Here is a 17454-nt window from a genome sequence, read left to right as displayed (position 1 = left end):
GCGGTATACAGCTCATTGAGTGCGTTCTTATGTAGATGGTGGTATGTAGACAGCTATGATCCTCACAAGGCATATCGATCTCCTTCTGCAATATCTTTTCCATCTCTGTCTCCTGTGAATGACTGGGATGAGGGCCTGTTTGGGTGTCTAGAGTAAATCCCTAATGTCCGACTCATTAAAGAGAAATACTTTGTCCAGTTCAAGGTGAGTAATCACTGTTCTGATTTCCAGAAGCTCTTTTCGGTCATAAGAGACGGTAGCAGCAACATTATGTACAAAATAAGCTACAAACAATGCAAAAAACAAACAAAATATCACGGTTGGTTAAGAGCCCATAAAACGGCAGCCATCTTCTCCGGGACCATCTTCTTCTTGAGAAACTATTGATAAACATTCGGTACAATGCCACCCTAGCTGCGTGAAGTACGGGTGCTGAGGGTGCTGCAGAATCCCCCGAAAAATCATAAGAAAAAAATGAAATATGAATTTAAAAAAATATATTGTTTTTAAGAAGAAAAAAAATGTGTGAACTGGGCCTTTATTATTTTTTTCACAAAAAAATGGTGAACTGGGCCTTTATTAGTCTTGTATTAGCTGACCGATATAGCCATCTGTAGCTTGGGGAAAACATTCTCAGCCCCCCACCCACCCGTCAGAGAAAAAAATCAAAGCACCTCTACCCCCAAACATGTTCCCACGGCTATCAATGCCACTGAAACATTTAATGAACATTGTTCACACAGGCAGTTATTGTAGCACAACTATTACAGGTCTCTTCTAGTAGTTCCACTGTGTCTTTGAGCTCTCCTAACCTTTTCTTCACTCTTGTTTTTGATTTTCTTTGACATATCATCCACATTAGTGATAAACTAATGTGGCCACCTCTGGCCTGCTCGCCTCCCTACCTCTGAGGAAGTACAGTTCCCGCTCAGCCCAGTCAAAACTGTTCGCTGCTCTGGCACCCCAATGGTGGAACAAACTCCCTCACGACGCCAGGTCAGCGGAGTCAATCACCACCTTCCGGAGACACCTGAAACCCCACCTCTTTAAGGAATACCTAGGATAGGATAAAGTAATCCTTCTAACCCCCCCCCCCCCTTAAAAGAGTTAGATGCACTATTGTAAAGTGGTTGTTCCACTGGATATCATAAGGTGAATGCACCAATTTGTAAGTCGCTCTGGATAAGAGCCTCTGCTAAATGACTTAAATGTAAATGTAAATAAACCCATGGAAAGGCATTGGGAATGTGACGTATGTAACATATCACCTAGCATAAGTCTCTCTCCAGTTTCCTTAAAGATGGATATGATATGAACTATGATGTTGATATGATGTTTCCCATGAAGAGTGAATTATGTATGTCATTTAAACTATTCTGACAGTTATAGATTCAAATGAATCTATAACATTAAGAATGGCATATCCAGTAATTCACGTAAAGAAGACAAGAAACAGATTTTCTCATTTTCTCTCTCTTTCATGGCATTTGTGAATTGCATGTTTGAGAAATCTTCTTTATAGGATATTTAAGTTGCTTTAAGACAACGCTATTCATATGAGCTGAGATAGTCCAGACCAAACTTTCTCTTGAGGCTAATTTTGCTTGTTTGTGGGGCTGTCAGGGTTGTTCCGTCTCCCACCTCGCAGTCTGTTAACACGAGCCATGAAGTGACATCCTCCATCCTCCACCCAGGGAGCTTTTGGTTTTATGTCAGAGAAGCACCAATGCTATTCGAAACCATCACCCTCGTCTCAGAATAGAAGGTGGCAACTTATTTGGCCTTCTTTAGTTATCTTTCCATTTCCCCTTTAATTAACTGGGACAGGTTTGGAACCCCTTGTGATTGCCGGAGGGGGAAATCAATTGCTGGACAGCTAATCAGGGCATGTTTAATGCTGTGGGTTTTGTGATTGAGTTTCATTCATTTGTCTTCACTCTGAGACACGTGAACCACCTTGACATCCTGCAGCAACCTTCATTTAGCTCTGGGCTGCAAGGAGGTAATCAAGCGGCTGTTCTAACTGGACTCGAACAACACAATTAGTGTGACCCTCTCAAGGTCAGATAATTACCATGGTAATTCATTATTTTATGCTAATCGATATACAATTGGTTTATTGGCTTTGTAGTTTTGCCGTTGGCAGGTTTAATTCCATAAATTGACAGATTTTGTTTAATAGCAGGTCAACATAAAAAGCCAGACATGTAGCAGTTGGGTCATTCGCCAACATAAACAAAAATAAATTGACCGTAAATAATAAATTGTCAGTAAGTGGTTACCCACATCTGCCCCAGTCTTCCTCATGGTTGGGTCTTGGTCAATCATGATGGTCTGAGTATCCCATTTTGACACTTGTGACACTCGTGGTCAAACCATATAAGAAGCACATTGGTATCATGAAGCAAGGTACATTTATTTGGAAAGAAACTTGGCGGGAAAGCATGAAGAATTGATGGCAGGCACAGATGGAGGTTCATTAGGTCTGACTACAGTAGGCTCTGCTCTGATGCGTGTGCAGGGCTGTAGCAGCTAAAGTGCTTTATCTAAAGGTGCTTCCAAACAACATATCTGCACACCATGTACTTTCCCGGAATGAGCACACAGAGATTCTGACAGCAAAGTTAGAAACACATAATATTGTGTAACCATACCATTTGCAGCACAGTCTTACATTTACATAATTTAGCAGATGCTCTTATCCAGAGCAACTTACAGTAGTGAGTGCATACATTTTTGTACCGGTCCACCATGGGAATTGAACCCACAACCCTGGTGTTGCAAGCGCCATTCTCTAGCAACTGAGCTTCTAGGGTTTTCTTTCTCGCTCACAATCTAAACGCACATTTTTCCACCTGACAAATAAGAGTGAATTCCACTCTCTGTGACACCTCTCAGTATGATTCTAACTTTCTGACACGGTCCGCTTTATCACCTCGTTTCTGACCTTTTCCACCCCACTTTAGCATGTCATGACTCTGACAGTGTTATTTACGGGCATGGCAAGTTTCAGTCATAATAAACACAAACCAGGGTGTCAGGAATAGATGTGAAAGATTTGGCAAGGCTGACAAAGGTCACTTTACCGCAGCTGTCATCAGTTACCCCATGTACTGTACTAGTAGTACCATTTTCTCTTATGGTGAAGGACAGTTAAATATTTGAAGAGCTTAGGCCTATTTTTTTGTAGGAGACAAATTGGAGGAATGGATGATAAACTCTTCCCCTCACTGATGTTTTTAACATCACAGAAACAGTAGTGGTACACATGTCCAAGCCTCAATGGAAACAATCCTATGTCATATTTGTAATCCTCTTCAGTAAGGCATTTGACAAATGTGTTCTAGACAGCCTGCATGTTGAATCAATGATTCATTATGACAACTTCACAGTAGCTCATGCAGATTAATATGTTGACAGGGAAGAGGCCATAATTCATTTTTAGGTTCAATCCGAAGGTAAATGCTGTGTCCTACACAGAGAAGTCAGCCTCTTAGAGCATTAAAAAAATAAAAAATAAAAATCTTGCCCAGGGACTCCCCCATCATATCTTAGCAAAAAATAAATAGTCACGTCTTATCATCAGGTCAGTTGATAATGGCAAGTAGAAGTAATCAACATTTTAAAATTAATAGATTTTGTAGACCGTTTCATAATTTTGACCTTCCCACAGTTGGAGAGAGACAATTTTGCAGTTGTAAAGCAGTTTTTGGCTATTTTTCCATTGAGCTGAGAGAAAATATTGCAGTTTTGAAGATATTTTCCAGGAGTTCTACACAGTTTGGCATGGAGCTGAGAGACCATCTTGGAGTTTAAAGCGAATTTCCTGCAATTCTATGCATTTTGTCATAGGTAATGCTGTGTTCCTCTGCTCAAACATAATAACTACATCAATGGGCATGTGTACTGAATGACTGCTTTTGGGAATGTTTGATTCTCTGTGACTGTCTCGCTTTTGTTAGTTAGATTGTTAGTTCTCAAAGATAGTATTATTAAAAAATGTATACACTGCGTGTACAAAACATTAGGAACACCTTCCTAATATTGAATTGCACCCCCTATTGCCTTCAGAACAGCCTCAATTCGTTGGGGCATGGAATCTACAAGGCATTCCACAGGGATGCTGGCACATGTTGACTCCAATGTTTCCCACAGCTGTGTCAAGTTGGCTGGATGTCCTTTGGGTGGTGGACTATTCTTGTTACACACAGGAAACTGTTGAGCGTGAAAAACCCAGCAGCATTACAGTTCTTGACACACTCAATACGGACCCCCCCCCACCCCCCACACGCACACACCCTCACACCCAGAGCAAGGTGACAACTCCTCCACACAGAAACAAACGCATACACATAAAGTGCGTAAGACTTCATCTTTATATATTTCTCTATTGTACTGTACCACAGACGTGTTATGGACGATGAGCCTCTGTAATGTGACATTTCTGTGACAACATGCTATGGCTTTTCCAGTACGATGGGAGTTTATAATCCGCTTCTCAGTTATAATCCATGGATCAATCCCCTCATGTCTACCATCCAAAGGAGATCCCAGTCTCATACTGCGTAGTCTCATTAATTTGTCTCAATGTATGAAAAGTCTGTTCTTTTGGGGTCTGTAATATCCAAACCCAAACCCTCATTCATAAGGAGTTTTGTAGTCTGAATATGTTTTACTCTCTCTTCTTTTAGAAATGCATGCATACATCTGTATTAAGGAAATATCTGAATGAGCTGTGGCACCTCATAAGCTGGTCAATGAAGTTACAATGTACAGAAAAATGTACAGAGACCAAACACAATGAGCATGTGTGTTTACAACATGAACTAATGCAACAGTGTTTCTATGAATAGGCGAGAGACTAGGTTATGGATTTAAATTTTGAATGTTCAATCCTCGCATTCCCTCAGTAGCATCTCTTGAACTTGATGAGTTTGTGGAAGGCCAGTTTGAACTCGTCATTGAAGGCGGTGTAGATGACGGGATTGATGAGCGAGTTCAGATAGCCAAGCCAGGTGAACACGTCGAAGAGCACTGGGTGGAACCAGCATTCTTTGCAAATGGCCAGTACCAGGGTACCCACAAAGAAAGGCAGCCAGCACACGATGAAGGCTCCCAGGATGATGCCCAGCGTCTTGGTGGCCTTCTTCTCTCGAGCGGCGCACAGACGCTTCCTCTCCAGCACGCTGTCTGCCAGCTTCACCTTCACGCTATTGAAGAGAGGCGACCCACCTCTGCCTCCTCCTCCACCTCCGCTGGTTCCCCCTCCGGGTTGCAGGTGGCTCTCCTGGTTGGAGGCGGAAGAGTTGATGGAGCAGAGGGAGGAGCCGGCTGAAGTCTGGATGAGATGGGCTGTGGTGAAACGCTTGCCGGACGACACCGGAGTCTTGAAGATGCGCGAGCGGGCGGCCACGTAGATCCGGCCATAGAGGATGATCAGCAGCACGGTGGGCACGTAGAAGGCCCCAAAGGTGGAGTAGAGCGTGTAGGAGATCTGGTCCGTGTTTACCAGGCACTCCATCACTTCCTCGTTGGCCTTGGCCTGCCTCCAGAAGAGCGGCGGTATGGAGATAGAGATGGAGATCACCCACACCACCGCTATCATCAGGCCCGCTCGACGCATCGTCCGGCGCTTGGAGTACTCCAGGGCATCAGTGATGGCCCAGTAGCGGTCCAGCGCGATGACACACAGGTGCAGGATGGAGGCGGTGCAAAAGGTGATGTCTGATGACAGCCAGATGTCGCAGACGATCTGCCCCAGGGACCAAGTCTTACTCACTGTGTACACGATGCTGATAGGCATGACCAGGATGGACACCAGCAGGTCTGTCACGGCCAGCGAGCCGATCAGAAAATTGGCTGGCGTATGTAGCTTCCGGGTCAGGAAGATGGAGGCTATAACAAAGGCGTTGGACAGTACGGTGGCCAGGGTGATGATGGCCAGGATGGCCGACAGGAAGATCTGCAGACCTAGGAGAATGGCCTCGTCCCAGGGTGCCTCTGAAGGTTTGGGGCTCTCTGTGGCATTGGTGAAGATTGAATCAACGGAGCTATTATCCTGATCCATCTCGCCGTTCCCCTGTAACCCTTTGTTCCAGGTCTAGATGAGCCACATCACCTCAATCGATCAGAGCCAACGATTCACTTTGTCTTCTCCGCATGGTAAAGAGGGCTGCATCGATGGATGTCACTGTTGGTTGTCACACGTATCCATGGGACGTGATGGATCCTTTATTCCTTATTTCAGTCTTGAAGACACACTGGGTTATTTGTTTATCTCCGTTTTGATCGTCTCAAAAGTGATGACTGCTATTTAGTTTCATATTAGAGATTTTGGTTATACTCGTACCTTTCAATGCACAACTGTTGGCGTTATTATTTCAGTAGACACACTAATATTGGTTTGACGCTGAAGTCCAGCGGAGGGACGGCAGACGCTGCTTTGTATTCTGCTCTGGTCTCATCAAACCTCTGCTTTCTCGCTCGCCCAAGCTCTTATCTCCACTCCAGCCAGGCCGAGCACAACACCCCAGACCACAACTCCCTATCAACTGCTGCTTTCATGGTCTCATTCTCTTCAATAACCCTCAGTGAGTCCACACTCAGAGATGATAGTAATACACAGGGTTGGCTCGCTCTGTCCTAGTTTAAAGCTGAACCAGGGGTTATTTAATTTGGTTTCAGAGTCAAAGCCTGGGCGGTCCAGCCGTGTTGATGTTGAGAGTGAGCTAGAATGTTAACATGATCCACATCAAGTGGGGAGTCCTTTTCAACCGGTCCAGTCATGGACAACAAGTCAATATCACTTCTTCATGCCATATGTTTTTGTCTCCGCCATAGAAATTCTCAACTCAATGCGATAAAGGCCAAGGCATTTGCAGACTCCCAGTGAGACGAAGCACAGCATGTGCTGTATTGATTTCCGGTGTGTGTTAACTTTTTTCCTGTCAAATCTTTGTTGGTCAGTTAAGCATTGAGGTTTGAGGTCCAGAGGGGAATAGTACTGCACAGCTTATTCCAGGCTTCTATTACAGCATGACAACCTAAGAAGAGGAAAGAGAGAGACAGAAATTGTATGCATTAGAAATACATACGAGTCACCATTTCAAACCGCCAACAATCCCACCTACGTAAAGTATCCTACATGCAGTGATACACATAAGAATTAACAATACGTGACCTCGACATCTCTGCAATCTCATGCTATGAGACATATTTCTACCAACTACATCCCTATACCCTCATTTCAGCCATTGCATCCATGCAAGATTGATATTACAATCTTAGGAGCAGGGCTGTAATGTGAAGGGCATCTCGTATATGCCTATATCATAATGAAATGCAAATTGATGGACCTTGTATCACCTTTCTGATTATCGTTTCAAAAGAACCACTGATTGCTCTTACAGGCACAGGATGTGGACAGGTTATGGTATACATGATATGATACGTGGAACGCCTACGGCACAACGATGACCACTCTGCTCAATACTGGGGCATCACAGGCATCGTACCTAATGTAATGGTAATGTGCCGGCCAAGTCCACAACTGCCAGTTGAAAGAAATGTGTTATTGAGGGGGAGGAGCAGCAAATATCATACTACTCTCAGTACACCTGCCCGCAGTACCTTACATTGCAAAACGTAATTATTGGCACACATAAAGTCACAAGGTTAATCCATTATTCTCTGTAATGAAGATCTATATGGCAAGACATTGGCTGAGGAAACCGCAAATGACAGAAAAAAGCTATTAAGACTCCTCACTCCCTCAACAATCTTTGCTTTGAATGAGGGAACCCCAGAAGGAGAAAGCACTCAGCAGGACACAAAACCCCCCTGCTGTGGTAATCCCTGGGGGAAAAATATAGCATTTGTTTACATCTGGATATAATTTTGACATTTAACATCAGATATGCCAAGTCCTTAGATTGTTTTGCATATTCAAGAGGATTTTAATACATGGATTATTTGATTCAAATTATTACATTTAATAGCCACTGCCACTGACACAGGGCGACATGCCACTAAGTGCCTGTCTCATAAAGGCTCCAATAGAGGGAACCACTAGGATGCATGAGGGACTAGAACTGACAGGTTGATGACATGACACCATTTAATCCGGGTCTCTCAGGTGAACACAACCCGTCAGACCCTATGCATGCTGATCATTGAAAATATGGTGAGGTCATACAATAAGTTTTGTAGTGATTACTATGTTGTTGATGTAAACAATATTTGTTGGTCTGTGGTGGGTAATGAGGAGCAACCAGACACTGTACTTGGCACATTTTTTAAATTGCTTATTCCAGTTACTAATAAGCATGCACCCATTAAGAAAATGACTGTAAAAACTGTTAAATCCCCGTGGATTGATGAGGAATTGAAAAATTGTTTAGTTTAGAGGGATGAGGCAAAAGGAACGTCAAATAAGTCTGGCTGCACAACCGATTGGCAAATGTACTGCATATTGAGAAATCATGTGACTAAACTGAATAAAAAGAATAAGAAACTACGCTATGAAACAAAGATAAATGAGATAAAGAATGATAGTAAAAAGCTTTGGAGCTCCTTAAATTCAATTTTGTGCAAAAAGGCAAACTCAGCTCCATCATTCATTGAATCAGATGGCTCATTCATCACAAAACCCACTGATATTGCCAATTACTTTAATGATTTTTTTAATGGCAAGATTAGCAAATTTAGGCATGACATGCCAGCAACAAACGCTGACTCTACACATCCAAGTAAAACTGGTCAAATTAATTCCGTGAAGTGAGTGTGGAAGAAGTGGGGAAATTATTGTTGTCTATCAACAATGACAAGCCCCCGGGATTTGACAACTTGGATGGAAAACTACTGAGGATAATAGCGGACGATATTGTCACTCCTATTTGCCATATCTTCAAACTAAGCCCACTAGAAAGTGTGTGCCCTCAGGCCTGGAGGGAAGCAAAAGTAATTCCGCTACCCAAGAATAGTAAAGCCCCCTTTACTGGCCCAAATCACCGACCAATCAGCCTGTTACCAACCCTTAGTAAACCTTTGGGAAAAAAAATTGTTTTAACAGATACAATGCTATTTTACTGTAAACAAATTAACAACAGACTTTCGGCATGCTTATAGGGGAGGACATTCAACAAGCACAGCACTTACACAAATGACTGATGATTGGCTGAGAGAAATGTATGATTTAAAGACTTCAATGCGGCTTTTGACATTAATGATCATATTCTGCTGTTGGAAAAACATATGTATTATGGCTTTACACCCACTGCTATATTGTGGATTATGTTGGAGAGGCTTCCATTAAAGAACACCCTCCTGTGTTCTGTCTAACAGACCACTACCTCCAGGTAGAATCCGGAATTCCCCAGGGCAGCTGTCTAGGCCCCTTACTTTTATCAATCTTTACTAATGGCATGCCACACAAGCCACACTGGCCTTGAGTAAAGCCAGTGTGGCTATGTATGCGGATGACTCAACACTATACACGTCAGCTACTACCGCAAATTAAATCACTGTAACACTTAACAAAGAGCTGCAGTTAGTTTCAGAATGGCTGGCAAAGAATAACTTAGTCCTAAATATTTCAAAAACTAAAAGCATTGTATTTGGGACAAATCATTCACTAAACCATAAACCTCTACTAAATCTGGTAATTAATAATGTGGAAATTGAGCAAGTTGAGGTGACTAAAATGCTTGGAGTAACATTGTAAACTGTCATGGTCAAAACATTTTTAATACAGCAGTAGCTGTATGGACAGAAGTCTGTCCATAATAAAGCGCTGCTCTGCCTTTTTACAACACTATCAACAAGGCAGGTCCTACAGGCTCTAGTTTTGTCGCACCTGGACTACTGTGGTCAAGTGCCACAAAGAGGAACCTCGGAAAATTACAATTGGCTCAGAACAGGGCAGCATGGCTGGCCCTTAAATGTACACGGAGAGCTAACATTAATAATATGCATGTACATCTCTCATGGCTCAAAGTTGAGGAGAGATAAACTTCATCATTACTTGTTTTTGTAAAACGTGTTGACATGCTTAATGCACCGAGGTGTCTGTTTTACTACTAGCACTAAGTTCAGACACCCATGCATACCCCACAAGACATGCCACCAAAGGTCTCCTCTCAATCCTCAAGTCAAGAAAAGACTATTGGAGGCGCACAGTACTACATAGAGCCATGACTACATCAAACTCTTTTCCACATCAGGTAACTGATGCAAGCAGTAGAATCGCCTTTTAAAAAAGATAAAAAAACACCTTATGGAACAGCAGGGACTGTAAAGAGGCACACATGATAAGACACACACTCTACACACGTAGACATGGAAGTTGTATTGTAAATATGTGATAGTGGAGTAGTGGCCTGAGGGAACACACTAAATGTACTGGGTAAAGTGTTATGAAATTTAATGTCATGTAATATTTTAAACTGTATATATCTGTCTTAATGTTGCTGGACCCCAGGAAGAGTAGCTGCTGCCAATGGGGATCCTTAATAAATACAAAAACAAATATGCCTGAAATAACCCAGCTGCAAAATGGATACCTCTAATTTGGTGGGTTTTGAAAGAAAACAATATGGCTACAAAACAAAAGTCATTCATCACAAGAACGAGAGGGATTTGAAATATCAAATTAATGTAACGGGCTAGGATTAACAAGTCCCGTGTGATAACTCAAAGCTTATAGTTTTTCATGTTGTTTATTTCCAGAAAGAATTTCATGTTTTTGTGACCCCACCAGTTTTGAAACGTGGCTGAAAATAAGGAATGGAACTTCACTGACGAGGTGGTTGAGATTTGGCACCGACAGTTTGTTTAATTAGAGCGCTGAATGAGTGTTAAGGTATGTCTACTCCTGTCGTTTCACAGTTGCACATCCCTGCACAGTCCCAAATGACAGCCCAGGGAGATTGAACTGTGTATGTTTCATCCTGATATGACACAGTAAATCACCTCCATTTGCAGAATAGTGGTGATTGACAAGTAGCCACTAGAGGAGATTACGGTTTTATAATAGTGTGACAAAATAACAAGCATTTTGGATTAATTTGCAGAGATCTTTTGCCTCTTGCTGTTTGCAAGAAGTGTAGGTGTGTGGGAATAAATAGTCTAAGCATACATCTCTAGCAAGTCAGAGAATTATTAATAATGTATGCCTAATTTCTATAGCTAATCTCCATGGAGATGCCAATGAGTCTGAGGAGGAAGCTGGCTCCCGTACTTCAGAGAGGACGTGTAGATGGAGATGCCAATGTGTCTGAGGAGGAAGTTGGCTGCTGTACTTCAGAGAGGACGTGTAGATGGAGATGCCAATGAGTCTGAGGAGGAAGCTGGCTGCTGTACTTCAGAGAGGACGTGTAGATGGAGATGCCAATGTGTCTGAGGAGGAAGTTGGCTGCTGTACTTCAGAGAGGACGTGTAGATGGAGATGCCAATGAGTCTGAGGAGGAAGTTGGCTGCCGTACTTCAGAGAGGACGTGTAGATGGAGATGCCAATGAGTCTGAGGAGGAAACTGGCTCCCGTACTTCAGAGAGGACGTGTAGATGGAGATGCCAATGAGTCTGAGGTGGAAGTTGGCTGCCGTACTTCAGAGAGGACGTGTAGATGGAGATGCCAATGAGTCTGAGGTGGAAGTTGGCTGCCGTACTTCAGAGAGGACGTGTAGATGGAGATGCCAATGAGTCTGAGGAGGAAGTTGGCTGCCGTACTTCAGAGAGGACGTGTAGATGGAGATGCCAATGAGTCTGAGGTGGAAGTTGGCTGCCGTACTCCAGAGAGGACGTGTAGATGGAGATCTGATTCAAATCAATGCACGCTAAAAAAAAACGCTATGTTACACTTTGAACTATGGGAGTCTTTCCCCATATGCAAAGTGATGTGACATTTCACAGACAAAATAGACACTCAAGAGTTTTAAGTAATTACAACGATGCATATCATATGTTTTGCTTTGGAGGGTATTTGCTTTATACTTTTATATATTGTAAATATTGATATATTGTAAATATATATATATATATATTGTTTGATTCTGTACAGAGGGTGAAAAAACAACAACAAAATGTCTTGTATCAAGATACAATCAATTCTCAAGGTGTCTAAACCCAATTTACTACTAATTGAGCTGGACATACTGTATAAGTTCTCAGCGCAGTCACCCCGAGACAAGGCAGAGGAAAAATGGAGACTCCGGCGCTGCTAAAGAGTCCATTGTGCCAGAGTCAGATAGAGACAGTTTTGGTGGTGAAGTGCCTTATGATACATCTAGGAGGGACGTTGCTTTCTGCTCTTTTCAATTACTTCGGCAAACTGAATAAAGCCCCGTCTAACAGAAGCAAAGGCAGGGCACAGTTTATCTGGAGAGATGAGATTCCACTGTAATTCATTTAGCGGAGAGCTTTAGGGGCCAGACAGACCACAAAAACCAATATTAACGGTGACTGAGAGGGATTTAAAGGATTTAGAGGGCAGAGAATTTCCATGTGGAGAATAGGGCTCAGGTCTAAAGGTACAAGGTTTTAATTTGGTTCAGTTGTGTGGGTGAGGCTTAAACCTAGCACTCACAATGCTATCATCCCACTGTTGCCATGATGTACAATGAGTTAGGTAACCTACATTTTGCCTTGATTGTGAGGAATTTAAATAATGGAATAAAGTTATTAGCATGATTCACAGGAGCTTTGCAGAGAAGAAAATTAAGATATTATTAAGCGCCATGATAAGTCACAAAAGCCTTAAATCCCTATCTGGGATTTAAACCTGTCACCTATAAAAACACTGACTTCTGAGCTGGTTACAACTAAAGATGGTAGCTCTGTCCTTTAGTCTTGTCAGGTCTACAGTATTGTCTACAGCAGCATAGTCCACTATAGTCTAGCCTACTACAGTATAGTCTACTACAGTATATTCTACTGCAGTGTAGTCTACTACAGTATAGTCTACTACAGTATAGTCTACTACAGTATAGTCTAAAACAGTATAGTTTACTACAGTATATTCCACTGCAGTATAGTCGAGTACAGTATAGTCTACTACGGTATAGCCTACTACAGTATAATATACTACAGTATAGTCTACTACAGTATAGTCTACTACAGTATAGCCCACTAGAGTATATTCTACTGCAGTATAGTCTACTACAGTATAATCTACTACAGTATAGTCTACCTTAAAATAGCCTACTACAGTATAGTCCACCATAAAACAGCTTGCTACAGTATAGTTTACTACAGTATATTCTACTACAGCATAGCCTACTACAGTATAGCATACTACAGTATAATCTACTACAGCATAGCCAACAATATTCTAGTCTACTACAGTATAGTTTAATACAGAATATTATACTATAGTATAGTACAATCTACTACAGTATAGTCTACTGCAGTATATCATACTACAGTATTGTCTACTATAGTATAGCCTACTACAGTATGGCCCACTACAGATACTCTACTATAGTATAGTAAAATCTAATACAGTATAGTCTACTGGAGTATAGCATACTACAGTATAGTCTACTACAGTATGGTCTACTACTGTACAGTCAACAACAGTATAGTAAAGTCTACTACAGTGTAATATAGTCTACTACAGTACAGCCTACCACAGTATAATTTACAACAGTATGGTATAGTATACCACAGTATATTCTACTACAGTATAGTCTACTGAATTATAGTATAGTCTACTACTATATAGTCTACTACAGTATAGTCTACTACAGTAAAGAATACTACAGCATATTCAACTACAGTATAGTCTACAACAGTAAAGTCTACTACATTATAATGTAATACACTATAGTATACTACAGTATAGTCTACTACAGTATAATCTACTATAATATGGTATAGTCTATTACACTATAGTGCAATAAATTATAGTCTATGATAGTCTACTATCTATCACATTTTGGTACATTCTACTACATTATATACTACTGCAGTATAGTCTACTGTAGTATAGTATAGTGTACTACAGTATAGTCTACTACAGTATAGCCTACTCAAGTATAATTTACTACAGTATGGTATAGTCTACTACAGTATATTCTACATCATTGTAGTGTACTGAATTATAGTATATTCTACTACTGTATAGCCTACTACAGTATCTTCAAATTAGGTATAGGTTACTACAGTAGTCTACTACAGTATAATCAAATACACTATAGTATACTACAGTATAGTCTACAACAGCATAATCTATGCTGTAATAGGCTATACTGTAGTAGACTATACTGTAGTAGACCATACTGTAGTAGACCATACTGTAGTAGACCATACTGTAGTAGACTATACTGGAGGGGACTGAGCACGCACCCCTGGGGGGCTCCAGTATAGTCTAATACACTATAGTATACTACAGTATAGTCTACTACAGTATTATATACTATAGTATAGTCTACTATAGTCTATTATAGCCTACTACAGTATAATCTACTACAATATAGTATAACCTACTACAATATAGTATACTACAGTATGGTCTACTACAGTATAGTTTACTACAGTATAGTATACTACAGTACAGCCTACAACATTCACGTCCACTACAGTATAGCATACTACAGGATAGCATATTACAGTATAATATACTACAGTATAGTATAGTCTACCATGGTATAGCCTACTACAGTTTAGCCTACTACAGATAATCTACTACAGTATAGTATAGTCTACTACCGTAAAGTCTACTACATTATAATATAACACACTCTATTCTACTACACTGTAGCCAACTACCGTATAATATACTACAGAATAGTATAGGCTATGATAGTATAGCCTACGACAGTATAGCCTACTACAGTATACACTACTACAGCGTAGTACAGTCTACAACAGTATAGTCGCCTAAAGTATATTCTACTACAATATAGCCTACTACAGTTTAGTATACCACATGGTTGCATAGTACAGTATAGCCTAAAACAGAATAACATACTACAGTATAGCACACTACAGTATAGCCTAATACAGTATAATATACTACAGTATAGTACAGCCTACTAGAGTATAGTCTACTACAGTACACACTACTACATTATAGTCTACTACAGTATAATCTACTACAGTATAGTATAGTCTACTACAGTATTGTCTACGATAGTATAATCTACTACAGTATGGTATAGTCAAACTACAGTTTAGCCTACTGAATAATATGATATTCCACTACTATATGTAGTCTACAACAGTATAGCGTACTACAGTATATTCAAATACAGTATAGTGTACTAAAGTATAATCTACTACAGTATAATTTTATACAATATAGTCTACTATGGTATAGTCTAGTACAATATAATCTACAATAGTATGGAACAGTCTACTACATTATAGTCTATTACACTATAGTCTACTATAGTATAATCCACCACAGTATGGTATAGTCTACTACAATATAGACTGCTACAGTATAGGCTACTAAAGCATAGTCTAAAACAGTATAATCTACCACAGTATATTATAGTACATTATAGCCTACTACAGTACAGTCTACTACATTATAGCCTACAATAGTATACTATACTATGGTATAGCCTACTACAGTATAGTCCACTACAGTATAGTCTAAGATAGTATATTCATTACAATATAGCTTACCGCAGTTTAGTATACCCCAGTGTAGCCTACTGCAGTATTATTACAGTATAATATACTGCAGTATTGTATAGTCTACTATAGTACAGCATACTACAGTATAGACTGCTACAGTAAAAACCTACCAAATTGTAGTACGTCTACTATAGTATAGCCTACTAGAGTATAGCCTACTACAGTATAGTCTACTACAGTATAGTCTACGAAATTATATTCCACAACAGTATAGGCTACTACAGTTTAGTCTGCTACAGTATAGCATACTACATTACAGCCTAATACAGTATAATTTACTACAGTATAGTATATTTTACTATAGTATAGCCTACTACAGATAATCTACTACAGTACAGTATAGTCTACTACAGTATAGTCTTCTGCAGCATAGTCTACAACAGCATAGTCTACTGCAGGGGAGCCTAATACAGTATAATCTACTACAGAATAGTATAGTCTACTACAGTATTGTCTACTATAGTAAAACATGCAATATTACATACTACTACAGTATAGTAAACTACAGTGCAGTCTACTACATTATAGTTTACCACAGCATAGCCTACTATTGTACATTTTACTACAGTATGGTATCTTCTACCACAGTATATTCTACTACATTATAGTCTACTGAATTATAGTATAGTCTACTACTTTATAGTCTACTACAGCAAAGTCTACTGCAGTATAGAATAAGATAGTATATTTAACTACAGTATAGTCTACACCAGTATAGTCTACTACATTGTAATTGAATACACTGCAGTCTACTGCAGTATAGTCTACAACAGTATAATCTACCATAGTACAGTATAGCCTGCTATAGTACAATATACTACAGTATTGTACTACTAATATACTACAGTATGGTATCTTCTACCACAGTATACTCTACTACAGTATAGTCTACTGAGTTATAGTATAGTCTACTACTGTATACTATACTACAGTAAAGTCTACTGAAGTATAGAATACGATAGTATATTTAACTACAGTACAGTCTGCAACAGTATAGGCTATTGCAATATAGCCTACTACAGTATAGCCTGCTACAGAATACTATACTACAGTATAGTAATGTCTACTATAGCCTACTATAGAATAAACTGCCACAGTATAGTTTAGCCAACTACAGTATATTCTACTACAGTATGGTCTACTACAGTATAGTCTACGACAGTTTAGTCTACTACCGTATAGCCTACTACAGTATATTCTACTATATCATAATCTACTACAGTAAGGTATAGTCTAATACAGTACAGCCTACTACTGTATGACCTTCTACAGTATAGTCTACTACAGTATAATATAACACACTATAGTCTACTACGGTATAGTCGACTACAGTATAGTCTACTATAGTTTGGAATACTCTACAACACTATAGTCTAATACACTATAATCTACTATAGCATAATACACCACAGGATGGTATAGTCTACTACAATATAGACTACTACAGGATAGTCTAGTGAAGTATATTCTACTACAGTATAACCTACTACAGTATATCATAGTAGAGCATAGCCTACTATAGTACAGTCTACTACGGTATAGCCTACTATAGTATGATATACTATAGTGAAGCCTATTACAGTATAGTCTACTACAGTATAGTCTAAGAGAGTACATTCATTTCAATATAGGCTACTACAGTTTAGTACACTACGGTATAGCCTACTACATTATAGCCAACTACAGTAAAATACACTACAGTATAGCCTATTAAGGTAAACTATACTACCCTATAGTATAGTCTAGTATAGTATAGCCTACTACAGTATAGCCTACTACAGTATAATCTACTAAAGTGTAGTACGTCTACTATAG

At 40.0% G+C, this 17454-nt stretch overlaps 1 protein-coding gene across 1 annotated transcript in view; it reads right to left on the bottom strand.

Annotated features, from left to right (window-relative positions):
- Positions 1-4315: 4315 nt before the first annotated feature.
- htr1d (5-hydroxytryptamine (serotonin) receptor 1D, G protein-coupled) overlaps positions 4316-17454 on the bottom strand; it is a 41473-nt gene continuing 28334 nt past the window's right edge. The window contains exon 2 of the mRNA XM_071366589.1: positions 4316-7043. Coding sequence (XP_071222690.1) covers positions 4907-6067 — 1161 coding nt within the window. The 5' untranslated portion in view covers positions 6068-7043 and the 3' untranslated portion in view covers positions 4316-4906. The remainder of the gene's footprint in view (positions 7044-17454) is intronic.

Source organism: Salvelinus alpinus, chromosome 25 (assembly GCF_045679555.1).
Source record: "Salvelinus alpinus chromosome 25, SLU_Salpinus.1, whole genome shotgun sequence".
NCBI classification, from domain to species: Eukaryota; Metazoa; Chordata; class Actinopteri; order Salmoniformes; family Salmonidae; genus Salvelinus; species Salvelinus alpinus.
This window is presented reverse-complemented; position numbering and strand designations above follow the sequence as displayed.